The sequence below is a fragment of the Alosa pseudoharengus genome, unplaced genomic scaffold (genome assembly GCF_046254945.1).
Source record: "Alosa pseudoharengus isolate Yale_2024_CS ecotype anadromous, Long Island Sound unplaced genomic scaffold, YU_APseudo_1.1 YU_APseudo_1.1_scf_3, whole genome shotgun sequence".
Classification (NCBI taxonomy): Eukaryota; Metazoa; Chordata; class Actinopteri; order Clupeiformes; family Clupeidae; genus Alosa; species Alosa pseudoharengus.
This window is the reverse complement of record NW_027468718.1, coordinates 11279527-11307521: the sequence shown is the minus strand read 5'-3', so window position 1 is coordinate 11307521 and position 27995 is coordinate 11279527. Positions and strand designations below refer to the sequence as shown.

The 27995-nt window shown below is 41.9% G+C and overlaps 3 protein-coding genes across 3 annotated transcripts; all 3 read right to left on the bottom strand.

The window, feature by feature from the left end:
- Positions 1-2620: 2620 nt before the first annotated feature.
- On the bottom strand, positions 2621-4211 carry LOC143100925 (E3 ubiquitin-protein ligase TRIM35-like). Its single transcript, XM_076264517.1, has 3 exons — positions 3831-4211; positions 3511-3606; positions 2621-2962 (listed from the first exon to the last, which is right to left on the bottom strand). Exons 1-3 carry the CDS (start codon positions 4209-4211, stop codon positions 2621-2623), a joined length of 819 nt encoding a protein of 272 aa, XP_076120632.1.
- Positions 4212-7888: 3677 nt separating this feature from the next.
- On the bottom strand, positions 7889-12432 carry LOC143100186 (zinc-binding protein A33-like). The gene is made up of 6 exons (XM_076263157.1): positions 11603-12432; positions 11379-11474; positions 9994-10224; positions 9805-9827; positions 9601-9719; positions 7889-9136 (listed from the first exon to the last, which is right to left on the bottom strand). The coding sequence occupies exons 1-6, from the start codon at positions 11996-11998 to the stop codon at positions 8538-8540; spliced, it is 1464 nt and encodes a 487-aa protein (XP_076119272.1). The 5' UTR covers positions 11999-12432; the 3' UTR covers positions 7889-8537.
- A 2435-nt stretch (positions 12433-14867) lies between these two features.
- LOC143100187 (zinc-binding protein A33-like) lies at positions 14868-24746 on the bottom strand. The gene is made up of 6 exons (XM_076263158.1): positions 24166-24746; positions 18853-18948; positions 18474-18704; positions 16409-16431; positions 16205-16323; positions 14868-15662 (listed from the first exon to the last, which is right to left on the bottom strand). The coding sequence occupies exons 1-6, from the start codon at positions 24559-24561 to the stop codon at positions 15124-15126; spliced, it is 1404 nt and encodes a 467-aa protein (XP_076119273.1). The 5' UTR covers positions 24562-24746; the 3' UTR covers positions 14868-15123.
- Between the last annotated feature and the right edge of the window lie 3249 nt (positions 24747-27995).

Here is a 27995-nt window from a genome sequence, read left to right as displayed (position 1 = left end):
AGGCCACTTGGCCTTCAGTTGGGCATATTTGGTGGGGGGCTCAAAGGCCACATGTCAGGGCACCAAGGCCACAGTTGACTATATAGTAGTAAGCTATAAAAATGATCAAAGTTGTATTTAGTCTATAGCAGTAGACCTGCATCACTGTGTGAAACATTACAAAAACATAAAACATGACATATTACAAAGAACTGTAAATCATCTGATCGTCTAATATTTACAGATGTCTAGGCTATATTTAACATTTATTTTATATTTGACCTGTTATGAAATCATGTATTGAACAATTTAAACACAGCTCAGCTTTAAGAAACTCAAATAGCTTAGATGCATTTTGTGATCATTAAGGCTACTTTCACAAACTCTTAGTGAGGATCATTATGACACCCTCTGTATGCACGCCAAGTTTCGTGGAATTCCGTTCATGGGGGGCCACACAATAAATTAATTTATGTTACTATACACCAACTGCCCTGTAGGTGGCCGGAGACAGTTTTCTGTGAATATCTCGAGAACCGTAGGGCCTAGGAGGTCCCCCTTTTTTATGTATGTTGGTCTTAAGGGGGCATGTCAACCCATCCCATTACCACTTATTTCATGTATAGCGCCACCTAGTTAAAAATTAAAAAGCAAAAAAATTAGGTGTTTTCATCACAATATCTCTGGCTGACAAGGTCAAAACTGCATGAAATTAAAAGTGTAGGATCATTATGACACCCTCCATATGCATGCCAAGTTTTGTGTACTTTCGTTCATGGGGGGCCTTACAATAAAATAATGTATGTGTACATTTAGTGACGTACACCAACAAGGATTCCCGGGACACTGAAAGACCGGGGTACACAAAACTTGGTGGGCATGTAACCCCACATGGATAGCATGGAACCGTCGTTTTTCGTTTTGATCTGTAGCCCCCCCGCTGGACTGGACCCCCGAAAGTAGGGTAGTGCAGACACAGTTCTCTGTGAATATCTTGAGAACTGTAGGGACTAGGATGACCATTTTTTTCCGTATGTTTGCCTCCAGGGGTCGTGTTAACCCATTTCATGTACACACGTGCACAAACAGATACACACACACACACATACATTCACAGTAATCATACGTATGACATACTCACACAGTAGACATATGTACGCTTGCACAGGCACATACGCAGGCACACACACAAGCACGCACGCACACACACACACACACACACACACACACACACACACACACACATAACATAAACATGTACATGAATTTCTCAGAATTATGAACAGGCAACGGAGTGGTAATCGGGATTCTTATTTGTAAAAGTGTTTTTACTTCGCCCTCCTATAGCCTGGACTGCGCGATCGCAGCCCTTTACTTTTACTTCCCGCCGCCCTCATAGTCAGCATAGACAGTAGCCTGATAACGTGGGATGCTGCATAGTACTAAGATTTTAAATGAGTGACCACGATAGTAGTCTTAAGTAGCTTTTTTGCTGGGCCCAGCGAAGGCTGGCAATGTGTAATATTCCGCTGGTTGGTGCACACGCAAGTGTTCAGATTGATTGTCTATCCGTCTTTCACAACAATTTTCTTGGAGCAGATCTTCCACACCGGTAGCCTCGGTAGCCTGGTCAGTATGTCTCTCTTAGTTGTCCACTTTCATCAGGCCGTATAGCCTATATAATATATTTTTTATTTTTTTATGTAGAACATTATAAATGTATTTCTGTACAGACATACCTGTAGGCTAATTAATTAGTGTTTACTACACTAAACCCCCCCCCCCCCGACAATATCATCGTCCATCACAATGTTTTACTCTACACATCATCAAATGCCAATTTAGGCGACATCACCCAACCCTAATTTGGACGCACTTTCTTTCTTGCCGTGCGCTGTCACTTTCTCCACTGCATAAAAGACTACATTAATTTGTGCTGTGAATGCTAAGATTATTTTGAAAGGCCATAGGCGAAAATAAAAAACGCTATTAGTCGGACGCAAATTTCAGAATGAAAGAAGGGGGCACCAAGGCCACTGTGGCCTGTAAACCTCTGATTTTCAAAGGGGCATCACGGCCAACGCAATGGCCGTCGTGGCCGCCGTGAAATTCCTACCCTGGTGACAAGTTTATATCACTGTGGTTTGAAAAGAGAATATTTAATTTGAAAAGTGAATGTTTTTCATTTGGAAAGTTTTGAAACAAGGTGATTTATTTTTGAGATTTATATAGCATAAGAAGGAAACTTTTTAGTTTTTGGGGCAGCCAGCGCTTCAGACTTGTAACCGGAGGGTTGCCGGTACGAACCCCGACCAATAGGCAAGGCTGAAGTGCCCTTGAACAAGGCCCCAAACCCCTCACTGCTCCCAGAGTGTCGCTGTTGTTGCAGGCAGCTCACTGCGCCGGGATTAGTGTGTGCTTCACCTCACTATGTGTTCACTGTGTGCTGAGTGTGTTTCACTAATTCACAGATTGGAATAAATGCAGAGACCAAATTTCCCTCACGGGATCAAAAGAGTATATATACTTATACTTATGCTATACTTAGTTACATTACAGATATGCTTTTATTCTAAGCAAGGGAGGAAAATGTAGTATAGCAGATGTTAGTAGGTTATCCTGAGAGCACCTGGAATGATAACTAGAATGAGACAGACCAGCAGCAAGAACTGTGAATTGAACTTGTGTTAATAAAGTGAACATAATGTTGAACTAAAGGACTGATTATTGAAGATAACACAACAGTTCCTACCTGTAGGAATGTGATGTCATCAGCTCCCATCTCCTCTTCTATGGCTCTGATAGTGTCTGAAAGAGATGAGATCTCTCTGCTCATCTTCTCAATCTTCTCCTTCATCATCTGACTCTTCTGCTCCTCTTCCTCCCTCAGTGCAGCTATCCTGGCTGCCTCTTCATCTCGTAGAAACTGGTGAAGCTTCTCAATCTCCTCTTTGATCTGCTTCTCTGTGTTCTGGGTTTGAGTCTGAAAAAAGGCATCAGCTTCATGAGTGTTTATAGTTCATAAAACATTTGGAAATAAAGTAAGACAAATAGCACATAACTCATTTTACAAATCTGTGTCCTGAAACATTTCCAAAACATCATAACAGTATATTATGTAAATTCTGAAAATCCTTAGTGATGAAATAAATAATAACGCAATTGCATATGCCATTGCCTCCTTGTTATTTTTTGTACACTGTCAAAATAATGTCAAGTTTTTTTTTACAGTTGTTCTAAACTGGTTAGAAAGGTTGACATCAGTGTTACAGTTCAGAAGTTACAGTTATTACGTTACTGGCGCAGGACTACTGCAATGGATTGACTGACATGCAGAGGTTTGTGTGTGTGGGAGGGGGCAACTCTCTAAAGCTGGAAGCCAGGAAGAGATGAGCTATGTGAAGACTTTGGAGAGAGCACCTCCTGTTGGATATGGTTGGATATGGCAGGCTGTGGGTTCAAGCCCGGGCAGGTCGGTGGCCAGTCAACGCGACACAGGTTACACAAATCATGACAGTAGATCACACTAACCTTAATGTATTCAGTTGTTTTGTCATAGTTGACTTTAGCTTGCTCAAAGTACTTCAGCTTCTCCTGTAGAAGTTGCAGATTGCCCTTGAGCTCCTCCTGAAATAAATGGGCCACATTAGTGTGGAACTTAAATCCATTATCACACACCACAACTAGCTGTCATTAACAAAGACAATTAACCACTGCCTTTTCTGCTGGCAGTCCTTGTGTACATGTAGTACTGTAGCAGCCGGTTGAGCTGGCAGCAGCTTCAATTGTAGGGATGGAAGGACATGCAAAAAGGTGCTGCCATGGTATATAGCATGTTCAAAAGGCCTTACCTTCATCTCAGAAGCTGCTTCTCCAGTAGGACTGAAGCTGTGATTTTTGTGTAATTTTGAGCACAGACACACCAGGCACACAAGCTGTTTGTCATCTTGGCAGAAGAGCTCCAGTTTTCTTTTGTGCTCTTTGCAGAGTGTGTCTGCCTGATCTCTCTCTTGTAAGTAAGTCTCACACAGGTTCTTTAAAACCAGATTTGGGAGGGGGAACTCCTTTGATGACTTAGTCCTGCAGACAGGACATTCTGTGGACCCTTTGCTCTCCCAGAACTGCTGCAGACAGGCTTTACAGATGCTGTGACTGCAGGACAGGAAAACGGGATCCTTGAAAAATTCACAGCACACTGGACAGGAGAGATCCTCCTCTAGCTTTGAAGCCATTCTCTTTGACAGAAAAAACACAACAAACAATTACAAATATTACCTTTTCTCTTCAGATATCTAAACTACAGTCTAAAACATTGTACTTTTTAAATGACCTCACGTCCAACATGAGATTCCTTTTATAGCCTTTCCCTTTCACGGCGGTAAATACAATTTAACATTCACTCTACAAGCTTTAGGCCTTCATCTTTATATGTTATTTGCAATCACCTTATGGTCAGTTAAAGTATCTTTAAAAACTACTACTTTTTAACCAAAATTGTCACATACCAATGTAATTCCTCGTGTTGTACAGCGAACCGTCCATGCATAACTGAAATTCCTGAAAACAGTCATGGGGAGGAATCTAGAGAAGGTGCCAGCTGATTGGTCAGGTACAGCACTCCCATGATAAAAACCTTCCTATGGGTAGACGAGTATGTCTATGGGCGCGAAATGGGGATCGAGTCTTTAAGAGGAGCCTATTGATGGGCGTAGCAACTGCAGACATCCCAAGTCTCCCGGAAGTTCCGGGAGTCTCCCGCATATTGATAGCGGCTCCTTGACGCCCGCAAATTAGATAAAATCTCCCGGAATCTAGAGCGAGCGCGCACGCGAGAGGGAGACTTAAAATCGCGTGTGCATCTGAGTGTAGCGCGCACACGACAGGGGAGAGAGAGAGAGGGGTGGTGGTGCGTGTGTGTCTGAGGGCATCCAAGACAGAGAGCATCATGATCAGTTCAGTGTATCTAGGAACAGGAGAGTCACGACAGAGTCAGTGTCCCCAAAAAAGGAAAATGTAAGACCCATTTCAAAGTGTACCCTTGTTTATAAGAGTAAAAAATAAAGATAGGCCTAGTCTTGCATGCTGCACTGTTTGTAACAGTGTTAGCATTGCCCATGGTGGGTTAAGTGTCAATTAATGTGCATATTATTCAGGCCTATACTAGATGGCTTAGTTGCCAAGGCTACATGAAAAGACCAAACTGCAAGATCTACATATTTTATTTTCACAATTAGGCTGCTATCTATAGGCCTTCCTTATTTGGTGTACTGACTAGACATTATTGAACAAACATATTAATCTCTATTTCAGTATCTAAGTAGGCTAAAGTTTTTTTTAGTATTGCTATTTATTTTAATTATTTATTTTTTGAGGGGGGGGGGGGGGGGGCTTCGTGATACCTCCCTGAAAGTACTTTTTGCAGGTTGCCTGCAACTGGCCCAAAGTAGCAGAAACAAATAACAGGCGCACACCTGATATAAGGTCAATTTTCTCCAGACTGGAAAAATCTAAGACTAGAAAATGCTATCTCCAGGCTCAAAATTGCTAAAAATGTACCTGAAATGGTCATAAGGGTTTGAGGATCATGAAAACGTGCCCACATTTTACATCCCTAACTCTATAGAACCAAGACCCTAGCATTTGTTGTTATGGCCATAGACTTCAATGGAACAGTCGCTGCCTCTGGACTGCATAAAGGGGGGGAGGAGGGGTAGAATATAATGTCATTTGTACCCATATACATAATATACATTTATAATAATACATGATATACATGTATATTATGTCTATGTTTGTACCCCTCCTCGTGCGACCCGGGTTCCCGGAAGTGTCTCCTGATTATCTTGCTCCGCTACGATCTTTGACTATTCTGATCAGGGGCAAGTTCAATGTGAATGTTTGATTGCAGTCAGCAACGGCTTTGATGTAGACTCGTTTTCTCTCGTTTGTGTGCCAGAGACTGTCGTAGGGCTAGGCTATAAAACATTAAAAACGAGCTATAGCATCCACAGCATCCACATTTAGCCTACAGATGAGATGACAGATAAGAATGAAGAGTTGAAACGGAAGGTATGGGAACATGAAAAGTAAACAAACAGCAATGGCCTAGGCTACACCTTGTGCAAGCAACAGAGCATTCAACTTAGCACTTTTTTTATGACGAATCAACTCTTGCCAATATGGAAGTCCGTTTCAGCCACTTAAAAAAAGCTAAACGCAAAGTTTAAAAAAAAATGAGAATGAAAGAGTCAAAATGTTCCTATTTTGACAATGTTAGGCTGTAGACATGCCATGATAGGCTTGATGAAAAGTCACATGGAGTATTTTATAAGAGGAAATACAAATGATGAAACTCAAACCTTGCTGGCTGATGCATGGAGTTAAAACTTTTCATCAGGTGGCTTAATCATGTCACAAATTAAATACGTGCATTGAAGGTCAATTTGCAATGATGTCAGTCAAAATAATATCCAAGATATTTATTTTACACATAATTAGCTACATTTTAGAATTGTCAAAGTGCCATGATAATTGTTATTCAGGTTATGATGATTTACCTGAAATGCATTTGATCAGAAAAGATATCAAGGATGATGACAAAACCAATTTAATATCAAGACTTAGCCTACACAAGAGGTAGAATAGGCTGTTGTCCCAGTTAGCCTGCTAAGATTCAGACATCCGTGCAGCCAAGTAACCACTGGCTCATGGGTAACATAGTCAGTTTCAATGTCATATCTTGTGGAAGTTTTCTTCATTTAAAGCACAATCACACAATGAAGTGTTCTGATGATGTACTTTACCAGAGCTCACTTATAGGCTAGCCTAACCCATTGGCAACTCTGACAGGACAGGCCCTATAACCACAACTACTAAAGTAGGCCTAGTTGGACTTTCCCATTGAGTTTCACTTTCAAATATTTTTTTTTCCCAAATACATCAGGCTGGATTAAGGCGATAGGCGGCGTTAACCTGCAAATAAGTCTGTTTCCTCTGCCAGTGCTATTCACCTTCAAACAAAACAAACAAAAAACCAACAACAAACAAACAAACAAAACTACTTCTCAACTATTCTCTCTTATTTTTGTTTTGTTTTCCCTTTCCTGTGCACTTCCTAAAGCAGAACATACAAGATTTAATGGTGACAAGAACAACAGTGAGTATGGCGGTTGTAAGCAACGCGATCACATCAAGGCTGTGGTACTGGACCCAGTTCAGCTCGTGGGCAGTGGACCGCAAGTGGTCCGCTCCTTTGTGTGTCTCATTACAAACTCGGTCTAGAAGACGGCCAGGTCAAGAGGTTCAATCGGACGGTCCTTTCAGGTTCTAGCAAAAGTATCGCACATGAAGGTGTCTAGTGGAGGGAAAAAAACAACTGTTCACTTAAAGGTGCTCTAAGCGATACTTAACTTCACTTCCTGCACCTGCACAAGTCAGGTAAAGGGAGGGACTATATGGTAAAAAGGATCAGTTCCTCGATCTCTGCTACCACCAAGTGGAGTTCAGTTCAAAATTCCAGTTGTGGGTGTGAACTGTAGCTTCTGCAGACACAGATATTCCTTTTTATCATTCCAAATATGAGAAATAGATCATATAATGATTTTTAGGAATAAATAGTTGTATAAATCAGACGATGAATGTTTACAAATCCCTCTCCAAATACAAATATACAACTGAGAAGTTTGGGTTATGTAAGTTCTACGAAGTGGAGATTTCTGAATTGTTTTTTTAAGAAAACATGTATTGAGACATGCATGTGTTTTGATAGGAACATTAACATTCAAATAGACAACGTGTAATGCAATAAATACCTAAATGTGTATTTTGAACATTTTCTTTGCACTAGTCTGAAAGAATACATGTAATGGAAACAACACAATCTCAAAATTGACCAGAGCAATAAAAACAGTGCTGTTTCCTGCATTCACATTTATTCATTTGGAAGATGCTTTTATCAAAAGCCACTTACAGAAATAACAGAGTAACATTTAAGCTACAGTGCAGAGGAGACCTTAGCAAGGAATTACCACTGCATCTGTCAACACTACAGGATAGGAGAGCCTACTCTATACATACTAATACAGTGTGGTAGGAGGAGAAAGTGGTAGAGGAAGGAGGTAGAGAGGGGAAGAGGAGAAAAAGTTGAGGAGGGGAGAGAGGGAAGAGCACGGCAGGTGTGCATCAGGTGTGTATAAGGTGTGCATCAGGTGTGCATCAGGTGTGTATAAGGTGGTCATAAGTGCTAGGAGAGGACGTATTGGAAAAGTTGCATCTTCAAGAGTTTTTCGAAGAGAGAGACGAATGCCCCTGCCCTGATGACACTTGGCCGATCGCTCCACCGCCGGGGGACCAGACGTCTTATCAAGACAAAGTTGGCTAACATACTGGCAACCAAGTTGGCTTGTTTTTAAGACAAATTTGCTTAAAGCACTGGCAGACAAATTTCCTTGTTTTCATGATGAGACGTCTTAAAATAACTCTTTTTAAATGGAGTCAAATGATTTAACGAGGAATTGCTAAATTTCTTTATACTAAAACAAAACAAACTAGATTTTTTTTTATCTTAATAGAAAATTAATAATTCTCATGGTTTTTAGATAACTAGTTTTAGCAGTGTGACTGGGCTGCTCTACTGTTACTGAAACCTTCACTGGTAACATCCTCAGAGGAGACATCCGACAGCCATTAAAGTATGGAAACACTCTCTCAGTGAAAGTGTGTGTGAGAGTGTGTAGGTGTGTGTTATTATCAGGGTCAGAGAATGACAGCTCTCCTCTGTCCCAGTCCAGCTGCACTCTGAGCCTCTGGAGTTTCTTCTTCAGTGTGAGGACAGTGAGGGGCTGTGGTGCAGTACATACTCCATATACAGCACCATTACACCCAACACACCACCATCCACTCGTGGAGGATAAGTCTCCCTTCCTCTGGAGAGACTCTGTCATCACACCCACATGCCACAATGTGTTCTCCCCAACCTCCACATCCCAGCAGTGAGTCCCTGAGTTAAAGCCCTCAGAGCCCAGGACACTGGCAAAGTGATCAAATCTCTCTGGGTTATCAGGAAGCTGCTGCCTCTCATCACCCCATTTCACACTGGTCAGATCCTCAGACAGGATGAGATTGGATTTTGCAGTGTTGGGATCCAGAGTCACAGGAGCTGCAGAGAGAAAGAACACAGAGATTCGTGATGAGAATGTGACTCGTTATCAATAAGGCTGTTTGATTCAGAAACAATACATTTGAATACAGTCGATTTGATGTGATACAATGTGATGGAGCCTGGGGACAGGTTCACAATTAGTGGGCTAAAGTCAATCACACCACAAATGGCCTCCAAATTCCATTCATAATATCTTCGATACAGATTTATACAGTTTCACTGTAGCCTGTGTTCTTTTTCAGGATTGTGTGAAATTGTTAAAAAAAATAAAACAAAACAAATCTGACAAATATCACCAAAGTAAATTGGTTTAGTCTTGAAAATTGGTTGCCGAGGGCGTCATAAAAGCTAAGACTGCCATTGCTCGCGTCTTCAAGGTTCAAATACCGATATGTATCAGTGAATATTGTGTTTATGTGTTTGTGTGTGTGTGTGTGTGTGTGTGACTGTACTGTACTTACTGTATTGAACAGTCTCCTGCATCTTCTCCCAGACTCTGAACTTCAGGTTGCCCAGATGCTTTGCCACATTGATCAGAGCTCCCGAAACCCTCTCTGTTTCCTGCAGTGAGCACTGGGCTCTGGAATAACATTCAGGAGTCAGTGCTGCTGTGGGTTTGGGTTCAGAACCACAGAGAAGAGAGAGAGAGGAGGCAGATCACTCACCTTTCCACTGTGCTCTTGTAGCTCTGGAAAATTATAAATAAATAAATGTCAATCAGTGTTGCACCGTCTTTTCAAATTCAAATACATGTAGTACATGTATATGAGTACATGAGTATATGATACATATAACCATAACATCAGTAATCCAATGTTTACATAACTCACTTCATGAGAGTGGATGGTTCTTACCTGCAGTAATGTGATGTCATCAGCTCCCATCTCCTCTTCTATGGTTCTGATTGTGTCTGAAAGAGTTGAGATCTCTCTGCTCATCTTCTCAATCTTCTCCTTCATCATCTGACTCTTCTGCTCCTCTTCCTCCCTCAGTGCAGCTATCCTGGCTGCCTCTTCATCTCGTAGAAACTGGTGAAGCTTCACAAACTCCTCCTTGATCTGCTTCTCTGTGTGATGGGCCTGAGTCTAGATCAAATCAATTTATGTTCATTCATTGCTCCAGTGCACTGTCACTTTAAGAAGAGTCTCAATGGTTCTGGCCCTTTTGCCAGCTCTTGGTAGAGTCTCTTGCTCAACAGTCTCACCAATTCTAGCCTTGTTTGATTGCACCTCATTGATATCACAATATTAAGTTATTACAAGCAGCCTTCACTCGTTGCTTTGGAAATGGAAGCATGTAATGTAGCAAGCTTTACATTTATGTTTGCAATTAAAAGAGCATTTTGAGCCTTAGCGTTTCAACAGGCATATCTGATTCTTCAGAAGGAAAGTAGAATGTTAGCTAATTTTTATATTCTTGGCCATGTTACAAATCACAGTGAGTGCAGCCATGTGAAAGAGTCCTCTCACCACCAACCTGAGCTTATAAATGGTAAGGCAACCTAAGGAACCTGATAATCTGCCACCTCCTCGTCTTTGTTGCCTTTATCATCTCTTTTCTCTTGACATTTCTTATATTTATATTTCTTATATTTAACAGGAGATGTCAACCATGACACGCTACCTGGAACCTGCCTCTTACTCTCTGTCTCTTCTGCATGCTCATGATTCGTTCCAAATTACGCTTTAGTGTGTAGTAGACTAACGTTCAAGCTAGAGCTGCGGAATGGAGAGGCAAGACCCAAAAATATCATCCTTGAATATTGAACATCCTTGATAACTCATTTCTGAAGGTTTTAATGCACTATTGGAATAAAAACTATAAATAAATGCTGTGTTGTTTGCGTTAGTCTTTTAAACGTGAGAATGATCCGGGGCTGATGCTTGGCATAAGAGCAAGATACACCAGGCATGTACTATACATCATTCACTAGTCAGTGCAGTCGCAATTTGATGACGTTCATGGATCCTCCAGATATCGTACCCATCATGCACTGCAGTTGTCGGCCTCATTTAAATGCTGGGGGAGGGCCCAGAGGCAGCGGCCCCACCTATAGCTCCGCCCCTGGCTCTAGCTGTAGACCTTTGTGAAAATCGCCTGAATTCTCCATTAAAGCTGTTGTCAAGGTTATCCAACTAGCAGCAAACTTTGTTCCTTTAAAAACATATTTTGAGTGACAGGTACATCTGACTTGATTCACATCTCCACCTATGTTATGTAACATGTGCCTGGTCCTCACCTCGATGTGTTTTGCTGATTTATCACAGGTCACTTTAGCCTCCTCCAAAGTCTTCAGTTTCTCCTGTAAGAGCTGCAGTTTGATCTTGAGCTCCTCCTGGAAATAATAACAGACTTCACTGCAGACTGCAGCATCTACATTCAACAGTGACGTGCATTCATCTCCAAGGTGATCATGTGGTGCTGCGATATCCCATCACCATAATTAAGAGAAATCATTCTTACCTTACAGTCAAGAGTTGCTTCATCTATAGGATGGAATTTATGGCCAGTGTGTTTTTTGGAGTCTCTACACACCAAACACACAGGCTGTTTATCATCCAGACAGAAGAGCTTGAGTTTCTCACTGTGCAGACTGCAGAGCAACTCAGACCCTGCTGAAGCTCTCTGACTTCTCTCCTGTAAGAAGGTCTCACACAGATTCCTTAATGCCTTGCTAGGAGGATATAAATCCTCGGAGCACTTTCTCCTGCAGATGGGACATTCTCTGGATCCCTTACTCTCCCAGAACTGCTGCAGACAGGCTTTACACACACTGTGAGCACAGGATAAAATGACGGGATCCTTGAAGATGTCACAGCACACAGGACATGTGAGATCCTCTTCATGTTTAGAAGCCATTTCGTCTTTTCTGTAAAGTCTCTCCTCAATCGCCAGCTTCACTTTCACTTTCAGCAGTCAGAGCACACGTGTCATTCCCAAACTGAGATCCTTCTGTTTCACACTTTATCCAGCCAACTTTCAGCCTCACCAGCTTCAGACCCAAACTGTTCCCCTCATTACTTTTAAAAACTGTGTTTAAGTAAGAAGGTTCTAGCTAAAGTATCCCACATGAAGGCGTCTAGCGGAGGGAACAAATCAACCTGTCACTTAACTTCACTTCCTGCTCCTGCACCAGTCAGGTAGAGGGAGGGACTATGGTAAGAAAGGATTCCGATTGGCCAGCCGTAGTTGCCAGGCCAGTTCCCTGGTCTTTGCTGCCACCAACTGGAGTTCAGTTCAAAGTTCCAGTTGTGGGTGTGAACTGTATAAGGTGACCTAGAACTCAGCCTAGAACTGTAGCTGCTAGAGGCACAGGGACTGACTCCAGAACAGTAGGGTGCAGACTCTCCCCATACTTAACTCATGGAGTTCAGGTTACAAGTAGACAGGCAAGACTTTCCCTGATGCCTGATGAGGCAATTAAGATGTTTTTGAATACATATTAAAAATGAACGTAAATGTAAGAAATTGAAAAAGAGCAAGAAGTCTGTAAGTCCCACATAGTCACATGGATAACATGTGCATGCAACATAATGTTGTGTATAGGTTAATTTAGCATGGATAACATAGTGTACATATGGGTTCATTTAGCTGCACACTGAGGCTGGCCCCAGATCAGTGGATTAAGTATAAGTATATATACTTTTTTGATCCTGTGAGGGAAATTTGATCTCTGCATTTAACCCAATCGGTGAATTAGTGAAACACAAACAGCACACAGTGAACACACAGTGAGGTGAAGCACACACTAATCCCGGCGCAGTGAGCTGCCTGCTACAATGGCGGCGCTAGGGGAGCAGTGAGGGGTTAGGTGCCTTGCTCAAGGGCACTTCAGCCGCGGCCCACTGGTCGGGGCTCGAACCGGCAACCCTCCGGTTACAAGTCCAGAGTGCTAACCAGTGGGCCACGGCTGCCCCACTTTCACACACTCTCTCCAACACAGACACTGATCCTGGTGTTCAGGTTCCAAATAGGCAGATGATATTCTCAATGTGTGGTCTGTACAGATGAATGTCCTACATAATGAAGAGAACAAAGTGTTTTGTAGTACAGGTACATATACACATTACAATGAAGTGTGTGCTCAAGAATGTAAAGTAAAGTGAGAGGTGCGTAATCACATGTGAGCCACATACAGCTGTGATCTCCTCTCTTAATCTGATCGTAAACAACTCTATGCACAGTTGTATGAATGTGGTCAGCAGTGGACAATCAATGTTAAAAATGTTGCTTTAAATAAAGCAATTAAATAAATAAACGTGTGTGTGTGGTGTGCTGCTCCTTACTCTTATGTGACCTCCAGCTCTTAAAGGTGCAGGACATCATTATAATCCAGTCAAGTACTACAGCATACTTCAGATAACTCTTCACAGTAACTCTTCACATTAAGTTCCATTAATTATAGTCTTTTTGTCTTTATTTTGTCTTTTTTATATTGTCTTTATTTTATTTTATATATTTTATCTTTATCATGCTGCAGCTGTCTGAATGATGGATAATTTCCCAGAACTGATTCATCAGGCAAGTGTTAGTGATTGAAATTTGTTGCGGGCAGCCATAGGTAGCCAGTGTAGCTGGGTGAGCAGTGGAGTTACCTCAGGATGACCAGAAGGCCAAGAGCAACACATTCAGCACTCCCTGATCTGCAGCTTAAAGATACCAAACCCTTCCACAGGGTGGAGTCACTGCTGTTCAGCAGGGGCCTCATTTATACGCTCTTGTACACACAGATTGGATCTTAGACCATAGGTACGCTGAAATCCACGCCAATGATCAGATTTATAAAAAACATCTTCGACGTGGAAAAGTGGTTTGCTCCACGTCAGGTTCCTACTTTACGTACGACCATTTTCATCTGGTAATGTTGGGGTACTGCAGGCAATCTGAGGTCCAAGAGCGAAGCATTTTCAGTTATCCAAAACCAACAATCTAACGTCTTTCTTTGCCATATGTATGATCAAGATCAGAGGTGTTTGAAGTATTTTTAAAGATTGTTGGCAGCTTAATGTTTTATGATTTGATATGAAACTGCCACTGAAAACTAGCCCAAGAAAGTGGAAAAATGTGGCCTTACTTATTTTATGAGATAAGTTAAAAACAAGACACATCATAGCTTTTGTGCAAGGTTGGGGCCCCATGTTGTGACATGTCACCCTTTTAGTTTTTTCAAGAAGTGTGTGCACACCAGTGTCAATAGGGTCTCTTGTCTACACAACCATACTCTATCTGCACTTGGTATTTAATGCTTCTTTGCACTTCTGGTTGGATGTCAACTGCATTTCACTGGCTTTGTACCAACTGCCAACAAGGGTCTTCTCTCTGTGGCCTGCACCCGCCTCAAGCAAAGAGGCGATAGAGCTTTTGCGGTAGCAGCCCCACGTCTGTGGAATTGTCTGCCCCCAGATGTTAGACTGTCTCCCTCCATCACCACTTTTAAATCAAGACTAAAGACCCACCTTTACTCCTTGGCCTTCCCTGCTTCCTAGCTGTCCATCTCTCTCTTCTCTTCTTTATATTCAAGTGTCTTCTGTACTGTTGCTATTTATTTGTTCAGGGCTGTCTATTTGTCTATTGTATTTCTGTATTTGTCTTGCTTACTTTCTCTGTGCTTGCCTTTTATATTTTGCTTGTTCTGATTTGCTTTTATTTTCTATTTTTAGCCATATCCTCTGTACAGCACTTTGGTCAATGGTATTTTGTATGTGTTCATAGCTATAACACAGAATATGCTGTGGCTGTACAAAAATCATCAACAATGGTCTAGATTGCTGGCACTCTAGGACAAAGCTCCCGAAAACAGCTTGGCATTCAATGAGTTAAAATGATTACAAATCCCCCCTTTGGCGGCCCTCAGGTCAATGTTGGGTTCCTGAATTGGCCCTCATCAATCAAAACTTTGAGAACCCCTGACATACATGTAGTGGTTACTGATTTATTAAATCCTCCAACCCTATAGTTGTGCTTTAAATTATTCTGGTTAAGCTCTATGCTGCTTTACTGTTACTGAGGCCTGGTAGGATCCTCAGAGGAGAGATTTCACAGGGAATGTTAAAGTATGGAAACACTCTCTCAGTGAAAGTGTGTGTGAGAGTGTGTATGTGTGTGTTATTATCAGGGTCAGAGAATGACAGCTCTCCTCTGTCCCAGTCCAGCTGCACTCTGATCCTCTGGAGTTTCTGCTGCACTGTGAGTAGAGTGGAGGGCTGTGGTGCAGCACCTACTCCATATTCACCATCATGATGCCACACAGTCCACTCTCCACTCACATCATCATCATATTCTCCCTTCCTCTGGGTCGACTCTGCCTTCACACCCACATACCACCATGTGTTCTCTCCAACCTCCACATCCCAGCAGTGAGTCCCTGAGTTAAAGCCCTCAGAGCCCAGGACATTGGCATACTCATCAAATCTCTCTGGGTTGTCAGGAAGCTGCTGCTCCTCATCAACACATCTCACACTGGTCAGATCCTCAGACAGGATGAGTCGTGGGTGTGCAGTGTTGGGATCCATTGTCACAGGAGCTGCAGAGAGAAAGAACACACACATGAGCTGTGATGTGAGGGATGTGTGATGAGGATGTGAATGATGGTCATTATCAATAGGGCTGAGTGATGTGTGATGAGGATGTGAATGATGGTCATTATCAATAGGGCTGAGTGATGTGTGATGAGGATGTGAATGATGGTCATTATCAATAGGGCTGGTACCAAGTATAATGACACCTGTAACTGGGCAGTTGTAGTTTATTTCTGTAACTTACATGAAATTGATTATCTCTAGAAGGAAGTGTGAGTACAAGGTTTTTTGTGAGAGGGGGATCATAGAGATGTGGAGTAGATGTTCCCACTGAACTGGGAATGACCTCCATCCATCATCCATCCATCAGGCCTACCATGCACTGTAGTTATCATGTGATGTTTGTGTGTGTGTGTGTGTGTGTGTGTGTCACTGTGTACTCAATGTACTGAACAATCTCCTGCATCTTCTCTTCGTGTGTGTGTGTGTGTGTGTGTGTGTGTGTGTGTGTGTGTGTGTGTGTGTGTGTGTGTGTGACTGTACTTACTGTATTGAACAATGTCCTGAATCTTCTCCCAGACACTGAACTTCAGGTTGCCCAGGTGCTTTGCCACATTGATCAGAGCTCCTGAAACCCTCTCTGGATCCTGCAGTGTGCATTGGGCTCTGGAATAACATTCAGGAGTCAGTGCTGCTGTGGTTTTGGGTTCAGAACTACAGAGAAGAGAGAGACAGGAGGCAGATCACTCACCTTTCCACTGTGCTCTTGTAGTTCTGGAAAATAAGAAAAGAGAAAGTAGGTTAAACATGATTGCTATAATAAGGGTCTAAGGTCTTTTGCTACATCTTGGTCAATTTTGAATGTTCCTAAAGCACTGTTTTTATTTTTGTTACAGACAGACCAATTGACACAATACCGAAAAGATTCTAATCAAGCGCCTTGTGTCAGTGACCCACACTGTCCCTATATGTACAGTTACTCTATCTCTGCAACCTTATTTCCCTTTGGGTATGTTGTGATGCACCTCTCAGGTCTTGTCTTTAATTGTAGTTTGTCTTAAGGGGTGCTGTTTGTACCCTCTCTCTTGTGTCTTCGGCTAGCCAGCAAGCCTTGACATAAGGGTGGGGGTGTGTGACAGTGACCCACACTGTCACTATATTTATAGTTAATTATGACATGTTTTTTCATTGTAGGTGGTATGTTCCTTTGGCAGAGTGCACAGATTCTGTTAGTGTTTTTTCTGCCAGTGATAGTGTTATGATTTTAACTGCAGGTTCTTTGATTTAGTTTGTGTAGTTGCGCTGGAGTTCCAAAAGGGGCGTGTGCCCCTGGGTACCCAAATTGGCTGATTAGCCTAATAGGAGTAGGCCTGTTTTTTCAGTTAGTGGAGGTCACCTGATCACTTTAAATCCCTGGGGGGGGGGGGGGGGATTGCAAATGTTGTGCATACCTGACACTGAGTGTTTAGGAAGATTGTAGGCCTACGGTTATTTATAGTCAAATGTGTGACTCCACGTTTCATTGTATTTTGTTTAGTCATTGTTTTTTTGTAATTAATATAGGTTCCATTTCACAGGTGTTTTCGGAGTATATCCACTGATTCAATAAACCTATTTTACACCAAAATCTGTCTGCTTCTCCTGGACCACATAGTTACATTATCACACGCCTCAGAGGAAAGGTTATTCCTCCATCTGAACACCCCCCCCCCCCTAGTCAAATGTGCTATTGTTCAATTACAACTGGACTTAAGAGTTGTAGATCTAACACCCTTACAGCCAGGTGTGCTATTGTTAAAGGAGAATTCCGGTGTGATATTGACCTAAAGTGTGTTGAAACATGATACCGATTGTGAACGTATGTCTCATAGCCCATCTCGGCTTGTCCCCTGCACTCCAAAATCTGGCGCTAGTTAGCCGATGCTACCAACAGCTTTTTCAATTGTGGTGCTTCGGCATTGGGCTAGCCATGCAAATAAATCACTGTTTTACACCATTTACGAGGCTCAATGTATCTCCACACTTCATTGGTAGACTACCGAAGGCCCTGACATTTAAAACGAGACATTGAGAACTTTTAAAAAGCACTGGTAGTTTACTTACAAGACGATTTATACAGACAGTATCTTCATGAAGTTTAGCGTTTGCAGCCATCTTGAATTTAGTCACGATAAGTAGAGCGACGAGTAAGAATGAACAGGTATGATAAGGGATCAGATTTCAAAAATAATTCTGTAGAAATGCATGGATTCCAGTTTCTTCCAGTAGCAGCAACTGGAATCCATGCATTTCCACGGAATTATTTTTGGAAGTCTGAATCGTGACTAAATTCAAGATGGCTGCAAACGCTAAACTTCGTGAAGATACTGTCTGTATAAATCGTCTTGTAAGTAAACTACCAGTGCTTTTTAAAAGTTCTCAATGTCTCGTTTTAAATGTCAGGGCCTTCGATAGTCTACCAATGAAGTGTGGAGATACATTGAGCCTCGTAAATGGTGTAAAACAGTGATTTATTTGCATGGCTAGCCCGATGCCGAAGCACCACAATTGAAAAAGCTGTTGGTAGCATCGGCTAACTAGCGCCAGATTTTGGAGTGCAGGGGACAAGCCAAGATGGGCTATGAGACATACGTTCACACTCGGTATCATGTTTCAACACACTTTAGGACAATATCACACCGGAATTCTCCTTTAAATTATCACTGGAGTTAGAGTTAGAGATCTAACACCCTTACAGACACATGTGCTATTGTTAAATTATAACTGGACTTAGAGTTAGAGATCCAACACCCTTACAGACAGTGGATGGTTCCTACCTGCAGGAATGTGATGTCATCAGCTCCCATCTCCTCTTCTATGGCTCTGATTGTGTCTGAAAGAGATGAGATCTCTCTGCTCATCTTCTCAATCTTCTCCTTCATCATCTGACTCTTCTGCTCTTCTTCCTCCCTCAGTGCAGCTATCCTGGCTGCCTCTTCATCTCGTAGAAACTGGTGAAGCTTCACAAACTCCTCCTTGATCTGCTTTTCTGTGTTCTGGGTTTGAGTCTGAATAAGATTGTATGACAAAATCAATCATTCAATTTAACTACAGGTATGAGCAGATGTTTCAGTTACGTTGAAATGTTCCTTAACTTTAAATTATTTATTGATAACGTAATTATGCTTCTTTATTACATTATGCTGCATGTGTCACCTTAACATGAGCTGCCGTTTGGTCACAGATGAGTTTGACTTCTTCAAAGGTCTTCAGTTTCTTCTGTAAGGGCTGCAGTTTGATCTTGAGCTCTTCCTGGAAACAATGATCAACAATAATTTAGACTTGCCTACACCACACTACACTCTATAAACCAAGTTGCTTAATTTGTAAGGAGTCTAGGGTGAGGGTGGTGTGTGTGTGTGTGGGGGGGGGGGGGGGGGGGGTATCTATGCAGATACTGCATATTGCATAGAATAGAGACATAGAGGCAACATGGAGGCTACTACAAAGTGTACTAAAAAAAACGTTGGGTCACAATTAAACCATCATCATCACTTTGTTGTTGGTAATGACTATGACTATAAGAGACATTCGGAGTGGAAGTGGTGATTTGGAGGGATTTGAGGGGTTCCTTAAGTTTGCTGCTGTATTCTCAGTGAGAGTCAGAGTGTTGAGCATGGAGGAACCAGCGGGGAAAAGCCCACAACGCCCAACACACAAAAGAGCAGACACCTATGGCAAGCCGATTGAGCATTTATTCAGATATCTTGATATCAGGCATAATTGTCATGTACATGCAAGCCATTTCTGTCCACTAGTTAACTAGTGAGCCATTTCTGTGTGAACTAGTTAACTAGTGACAGACAAAATGCTCACTAGTTAACTAGTAAGGCCCAAATTCTCTCTAGTTAACTAGTTCATATGTTTCATATCTTACTAGTTAACTAGTAATGCTCAGCATGTTCACTAGTTAACTAGTGGACACTGAAATGTGCACTAGTTAACTAGTTTAAAGACTTCTATATTTTACTAGTCAACTAGTAAGGTACAAAAATGTTTACTAGCTGACTACTGAATGTCAAATTCCCACTTGTTAACTTCTACAGTATGTAATTTGGCCAGCCGCTTGGGCATTTATTCTGATATCTTGATATCAGGCCAACATGCAAGCCATTTTTGTCAACTAGTTAACTAGTGAGCCATGTTTGTGCACACTAGTTAACTAGTAACAGCATAAATGGCCACTAGTTAACTAGTGAACACATTTCAGCTTCACTAGTTAACTAGTGAGAGCCAGAAATGTCCACTAGTTAACTAGTAAAGGCCAAAATGCATACCAGTCAGCTAGTTGAAGGCTTTTGGGTTTCACTAGTTAACTAGTGACTGCCAAAAATGTGCACATGTTTACTAGTGAAGGCAAAACACCTCACTAGTTAACTAGTTGCAGTAGGTCAATGTCACTAGTTAACTAGTGAACCATAAATGGCTTACTAGCTAGCTAGGTGATGGCAGTAGTCTAACTAGTTAACTAGTTGATGCATCCTTTGTCCAAACTAGTTAACTAGTGAGGTCATAAATGTATACTAGTAAACTAGTTCAAGACAAAATTCACACTAGTCAACTAGTGGCGCAGAATTCAAATTAGGAGGCGGAGAATTCTGGAAATTGAGGCTTTCTATTGGCTCCCTATGTCCAAATAGAACATGACAACCAATCACAGCGCAGAATTTCACAAAATCCCACCCACAACATTTGCTTGTGGCACACAAGTTAACATGCTGGCCAAAGGAACTTTAACTAGTAAACTAGTGGCTTCAATGTGACACTTACATGTAAACTAGTGAAGGCAGAACTGCTCACTAGTTAACTAGTGAAGACACAAATGTCCACTAGTTAACTAGTGAGGTCTAAAAAGTGTCACTAGTTTACTAGTGTGCACCAAAACACCCACTAGTGAACTAGTCATGGCAATTTCCATTCGACTAGTTAACTAGTGAGGTGCAAAAAGTGTCACTAGTTTACTAGTGTGCCCAAAAATGCCCACTAGTTAACTAGTGAAGGCCATTCTAGCCCCACTAGTTAACTAGTGAGATGCCAAAATGCTCACTTGTTAACATGTAAAGGCCAAAATGCCCACTAGTTTACTAGTGAGGGTGTTGTGGGCCTTACTAGTTAACTAGTGGCATGCATATTTTGTTCATTAGTTAACTAGTTACACCTAAAAACACAAACAAGGTGACCGTTTTTGTCCACTAGTTAACTAGTGGAACAATTTAAGTCTTACTAGTTTGCATGTGTGGCAGTGAAGCAGCTCACTAGTTAACTAGTGCCTGAAACGATCATTATGCATATTCTAATGAGAGGGTGGGTAGAAGACTCCTATTGGGTATCATGTAAGAATCCTACCCAGTCTATATGTAAATTTACTGTTCATAGCCTCGCGATCAGGTCCTGATGGGTGCCCCTAGTGGCTAAAGTGACACACTGCTCTGCAACGGTACTTCAGTATAGATAGTAAAGCAGAGCCTGCAGTATGCAGTATCTCATATTCTGTCAAAATTGTTTTTAATAATAACAGGGAAACCCCATGCAAGGGATCGATTTTAATATTATTCTTTGTTTATTGTTGCTAGGCAACCACAGACATGTATCCATTCAGTCGCGCTTTTCTGATTAATAACTGAATAACAAAAGATTGTACACATTAACTGCACACATTAACTGCACATGGTTTCAAAAGTAATTTAAAGCTCAAGAAAAAAACTTCATGCACTTCTAAGGAATTGTAACCTGGTTTCCCACATGATGTCCTGCTGCTTAACCACTTGAGCTAGTCTTGCCACATCAGCAATGCTATCATCAATGTTCATGTTACTGAAATGTTTTGTTGCTAGTCAACCATATACAAATGCCTCCAGTTTTATTGCGATTTTCAGACTAATAACTGAAAAACTAAAGATTGTAGACATTAAAGAGGCCCTATGCAACAATTTTAGCAAAAATGACCTTAATTATGCAGGTTGAGAGTCATTGTGATGGTTCTACAACACTTTTTGGGTCGTTTGGTGGGTGCTTCGTCTCCCCCTAGTGCTTCTCCGCGGAAAAAACGAATATGCAACTTTCTGGTCGCGGTCCGAACACATCAGGATGTAACTCGGCGGAAATACTCGAAAATGTAGTCAGATTGTAGTTTCTAAGAAGACTGCAAAACGGACTCCGACTTGGCTTTTTTGCTGTTGGAAATGTAAGTAGCCTACCCTTGGGTGAACTTCGTTTTTGTAATGTGATTTGATAGTCTCTTGAACAATGTGTTTGCTCGACCGTTTTATTGTGAGCCCTATGTGTTTAGCTTGGTTTATTGATGGCTAGCTCACTAGCTAGTGGGGTTTAGCGTAGCAGTCACTTGCTACCGAAGCTGCAGGGGGAGCTACTGTATGTCGTGAAAAATGCGAGCCCAAAACCCAGAAACAGCGAAGGAATAACCAGACCTGCATAGGGCTTTTTGTAACTGAATGAAGATTACAGCAATACACCACAACTTTTTTATGCTTTATTTTTATGCTCAAACGATCTTAGTTTATAAAAGTTTGCTCTTAGAACAGCCTGGACGAAGTCAGCCATGTTTTCTAGGTTTCTGAGTCCTAAATGGACCAATCAAAATCCTTGTTCCGCCTTCTTCATTTGCATGCAAGTGCGACATTACGCACTAGTTAACTAGTTGCACAAAATGCCAGCCGTTTGTGTATTTATTCAAATTCCACTAGTTTACTAGTGTGAGGGGCATTTTTCTCCTGCTAGTTCATTATGGACAGTGTTTTGTCCTCACTAGCTAACATGTAAGGCTAAAAAAAAGCCCTCTATAAGCTAGTGAAAGGCATTAATAATGCAGATATGCTCACTACAGTAGTTAACTAGTAAGCATGTCCTGTTCCATTACTAGTAAACTAGTAAGGCCAAACATGTCAACTAGTTAACTAGTGAAGGCCAATGTGTCACTAGTTAACTAGTAAGAGTACCTTTTGCATTACTAGTGAACTAGATAGCTCCAAAAACAGCCACTAGTGTGTGTCTTGTGCGCACTAGTTAACTTGTGAGCTGCTTCACTGACACACATGCAAACTAGTGAGACTTAAATTGTTCCACTAGTTAACTAGTGGACAAAAACGGTCAGCTTGTTTGTGTTTTTAGGTGTAACTAGTTAACTAGTGAACAAAATATGCATGCCACTAGTTAACTAGTAAGGCCCACAACACCCTCACTAGTAAACTAGTGGGTATTTTGGCCTTTACATGTTAACAAGTGACCATTTTGGCATCTCACTAGTTAACTAGTGGGGCTGAAATGGCCTTCACTAGTTAACTAGTGGGCATTTTGGGGCACACTAGTAAACTAGTGACACTTTTTGCACCTCACTAGTTAACTAGTCGAATGGAAATTGCCATCACTAGTTCACTAGTGGGTGTTTTGGTGCACACTAGTAAACTAGTGACACTTTTTAGACCTCACTAATTAACTAGTGGGCATTTGTGTCTTCACTAGTTAACTAGTGAGCAGTTCTGCCTTCACTAGTTTACATGTAAGTGTCACACTGAAGCCACTAGTTTACTAGCTAGAGTACCTTTGGCCAGCATGTTAACTTGTGTGCCACATGCAAATGTTGTGGGTGGGATTTCGTGAAATTCTGCACTGTGATTGGTTGTCATGTTCTATTTGGACATAGGGAGCCAATAGAAAGCCTCAATTTCCAGAATTCTCCGCCTCCTAATTTGAATTCTGCGCCACTAGTTGACTAGTGTGAATTTTGTCTTGAACTAGTTTACTAATATACATTTATGACCTCACTAGTTAACTAGTTTGGACAAATGATGCATCAACTAGTTAACTAGTGAGCCTACTGCCATCTCCTAGCTAGCTAGTAAGCCATTTATGGTTCACTAGTTTACTAGTGACATTGACCTGCAACTAGTTAACTAGTGAGGTGTTTTGCCTTCACTAGTAAACATCTAGTGCACATTTTTCTTCACTAGTGCACATTTTTGGCTGTCACTAGTTAACTAGTGAGACCCAAAAGCCTTCAACTAGCTGACTGGTATGCATTTTGGCCTTTACTAGTTAACTAGTAGACATTTCTGGCTCTCACTAGTTAACTAGTGAAGCTAAAATGTGTTCACTAGTTAACTAGTGAGCCTTTTGGCTCCCACTAGTGAACTAGTGTGCATATTTTGGCCCTCACTAGTTAACTAGTTCACAGAAACATGGCTCACTAGTTAACTAGTTGACAAAAATGGCTTACATGTACATGACAATTATGCCTGATATCAAGATATCAGAATAAATGCTCAATCGGCTTGCCATAGACACCGCCATCTGCTGTTATATTAAAGGAACTGCAGTACCTCCTGCCATAAATCATCCACACTGGGTAGGCTCACTGTATTACTTTATGTCCAGGGTAAAGAGATCAAGATTTGTTGTTGTTAATCTAGAGTACTACAGTACAGTGTCATATATCAGAGTAAGATTCTTTACCTTACGGTCAATTGCTGCTTCATCTATGGGACTAATGGTGTGATTTTTATGTTTCCTAGAGTCTCTACACACCAGACACACAGGCTGCTTATCCTCCAGACAGAATAGCTTGAGTTTCTCACTGTGCAGACTGCAGAGCACCTCAGACACTGCTGAAGCTCTCTGACTTCCCTCCTGATCGAAGGTCTCACACAGGTTCCTTAATGCCATGTTAAGGGGATATTCTTCTTTTGAGCACTTCCTCCTGCAGTAGGGACATTCTCTGTGTCCTTTACTCTCCCAGAACTGCTGCAGACAGGTTTTACACACACTGTGAGTGCAGGTCAACAACACGGGATCCTTGAAGATGTCACAGCACACAGCACATGTGAGATCCTCTTCCAGTTTAGAAGCCATTTTGTCTCCACACTAAACTCTCTCTCCTCTGAAAGCAATTTCACCAGCTTCACTTTCACTTTCAGCAGCAGCCTGAGTTTGAGTCCATCTCTCAAAAGAATTGCAAAACACTATATTTCAAAATGTTTCTAACAAAAGTACACGAGTCCGCCTAGCAAAGAACAGAGAACCAACCCGTCACTCAACTTTACTTCCTGCTCTGGTGCCTGTCAGACAGAGGGAGGGACTATTGTAAAGAAGGATTCTGATTGGCCAGCCTTATTGTTGGCAGACCAGTTCCCCTATCACACCTACCTCAGACTCCACTGGAGTTCAGGTCAAAGTCCCAGTTGTGATCGTGAACTGTACCTGCCAGAGACACAGGGACTGACCCCAGATCAGTGGATTAGGCTCTCTCTACATTGAAATGTTCAGTTTAAAAGTAGGCAGGCAAGACTTTCCATGTGTGATTTGTGCAAATAACTAGCGAACATGATGAAACTAATAACCTGGGACACATGCTCACACAACAATGTATTATTAATGTCAAAAAATAATCTTACTCACTGGTAAGATAGGAAGTCAAGATATAGGACATTATCCTACATAATTGTCATTCAATGCAGACATGCACTAGACACATACCATAATGCTCTTTTCATGAGATTTGTTTGTTTTTAAATCACACACACAAGGTTTGAGTAAATTATTGATCTGTTCCGATCTAAAATATAACACTATGCAAAGGGAAGTAGGAAATATGGTTATGGTTATGGCAGACACTTTCATCCAAAGTGACTTATCATAAAAATGTGTTTTTTAACCGATTTGATGGTGCCCCCCCCACTTTCATCCCAGACCCAGTTCACCAGAGTCCAGACCAGTCGGTGCTACTCCCCCCCCCCCGTCTCCCTCCACTGGGGCCCCACTGTCACCAGTTACCACCCCCCCCCCCACACACACACACACTACCCTACCCCCTTACACTATATGCACCCCCCCCCCCCACACACACACACACTACCCCCTTACACTATATGCACCCCCCCCCCCCACACACACACACTACCCCCTTACACTATATGTACTTCCCCCCCCCCCACACACACACACTACCCTACCCCCTTACACTATATGCACCCCCCCCACACACACACACACTACCCCCTTACACTATATGCATCTCCCACACACACACACTACCCCCTTACACTATATGCACCCCCCCCCCCCCCACACACACACTACCCCCTTACACTATATGTACCCCCCCCCCCACACACACACACTACCCCCTTACACTATATGCATCCCCCCCCCCCACACACACACTACCCCCTTACACTATATGCATCCCCCCCACACACACACACACTACTGTTTTGCCCCCTGCAGGTAACCCCCAGAACCTAGTCAACGTCAGCCGCTTCTCAGCTCAGACGTAACCCCAGGCCTAGGCAGTTAAGACCCACGATACCCTCCTTGAGGTTATTGTAGATAGCAGGGACCTACTGTCGAGCGAAGTCGCATGTCTTCCCTCTGCGGCGCAGATAACCCTTTTGCTCCTATATTTAAATATCCCCCTTGGAAGCTGATCAGGCTTCCGTGGTGGGCTTATTGAGTTGTTTATGAAATAAGGAGCAACTACGCCTAGGTCTCGAACAGTTGGCTATCGTGCGAAGATGTTTGACCCTAGAGTTTATCTAGAGACACAGGTTATAGGCTACTTCTTGCTCAGGTTTTATAAGGATGGAGATTTGGTTACCGTCCTTCAGTATGAAGTCACGCTGACCTAAGTCTTAGAAAAGACAGATGAATAACCACAGAAGAGACAAGTTATCTTACCCTCCTGCTGGAATTCGTAGAAAGACCAAGAAAAGACAAAAATACTGCTTGAAGAATTAGATGCCAAGGTTAAATAAGTTCTTTACTTTTCAGCACTTTGGTGATGTTAACAAAATGCGGCGTAATATCCACTTGCAGGTTACAATGTTGTAAAAAATGGAAAAAGAGTAAATCCACAACATAGGTAAATAGTAAATCCACAAATGGAGAAGAGATTACAATAAAAATGGTAAATCCACAAATGGGGAAAAAGAGATTACAATAAAAATGGTACATCCACAAATGGAGAAAAACAGAATATAAGGATAAAAGTAAGTCCTCAAAAAGGGGAAAAAGTCAGCTGATTGTCTTCTGCAGTCACTCTCTGTCGGAGTAGCAGGTCTGATATCTGCAACAGGTTCCACGGAGTTTCGGTCCGCGATTCAGCCTGGCACGACGTCCAACACTTTGCTTCTCAACGAATTTCGGAGGACGAATTCTAACAACCGCACACGACATCATAAAGCAAAAACCCAACGAGTTGAAGGAAGGAAAAAAAGAAGAAGCAGCCCCGATCATTTGGTTCGGCCCCTATTTATACTAGGTAGACTTGACCTCCCCCACACATTCCTAAGGCAAATCAATCTTTCTTTCCCACGACAGTTTACCTTCTAGAAGGTTCCCACGATAGCTTGGGAACATAACTGGGAATATTCTCAGAATTGCTTGAGAATATAGCTGGGAATATTCTCACAATGGCTAATACATCCTAGAAGTCACTGATCTTAACCAACAATTTAAAATGACACACATTAGGCCTACTTCTCCGGGTTACATTTCGGAGATGCAACATTACATTCAGTAATTATGGTTTAGATAGTTTACAGAGGTTACACAAACAGTTTACATTCAACAACAATTATGACAATGTGACACATTACATTTAACAACATACACTTTTACAATCATCAAGAGAGATTGGTTACATTCTTACAGGTTACAAACACTTATGGCATTAACTCTTCACACAATGCAATCTGAATACATTCATTTAAACAGTTTAAGGCACTTTACCCATTTCACAGTTTGAGACATACAATTCTTTACATGCATAATTCCCTAGACTTTACAAGGTCAGGCTACTAAAATCGCATTTTATTATTTATTATGAGGTCATTGTTTGCAATTATGATTCATTTTCCATTCTTTTATTCACATTTCAATAATCATCAAGTATTCCTGAGGTCAGGGTAATCTGGTTCAGTAATCCAGCACATTGTTCAACATCTGTTTCAACACATTCATTCACTTCCACACTTTCAGGTGATCTTAATTCAAGAGTAGGTTGCAAGGTCATTGGTTTAACATTACGATTCAATTCCTGGTCAGTTTCTTTCCTAATTTGTCTAATCATATTTTCTAGATCAGAGAGATTACCTTGATAGCTAGCGCTGAATCTAGCCTTTCTGCGTTTTCGCCTTGTAAGACGTATTGGTTTTGTGCTATCGCTCTGTGGTCCATACGGTTGGTGTTCTGGCAACACGTCACTACCCCCTTACACTATATGCACCCCCCCCCACACACACACACACACACTATATCCACCCCCCCCCCACACACACACTACCCCT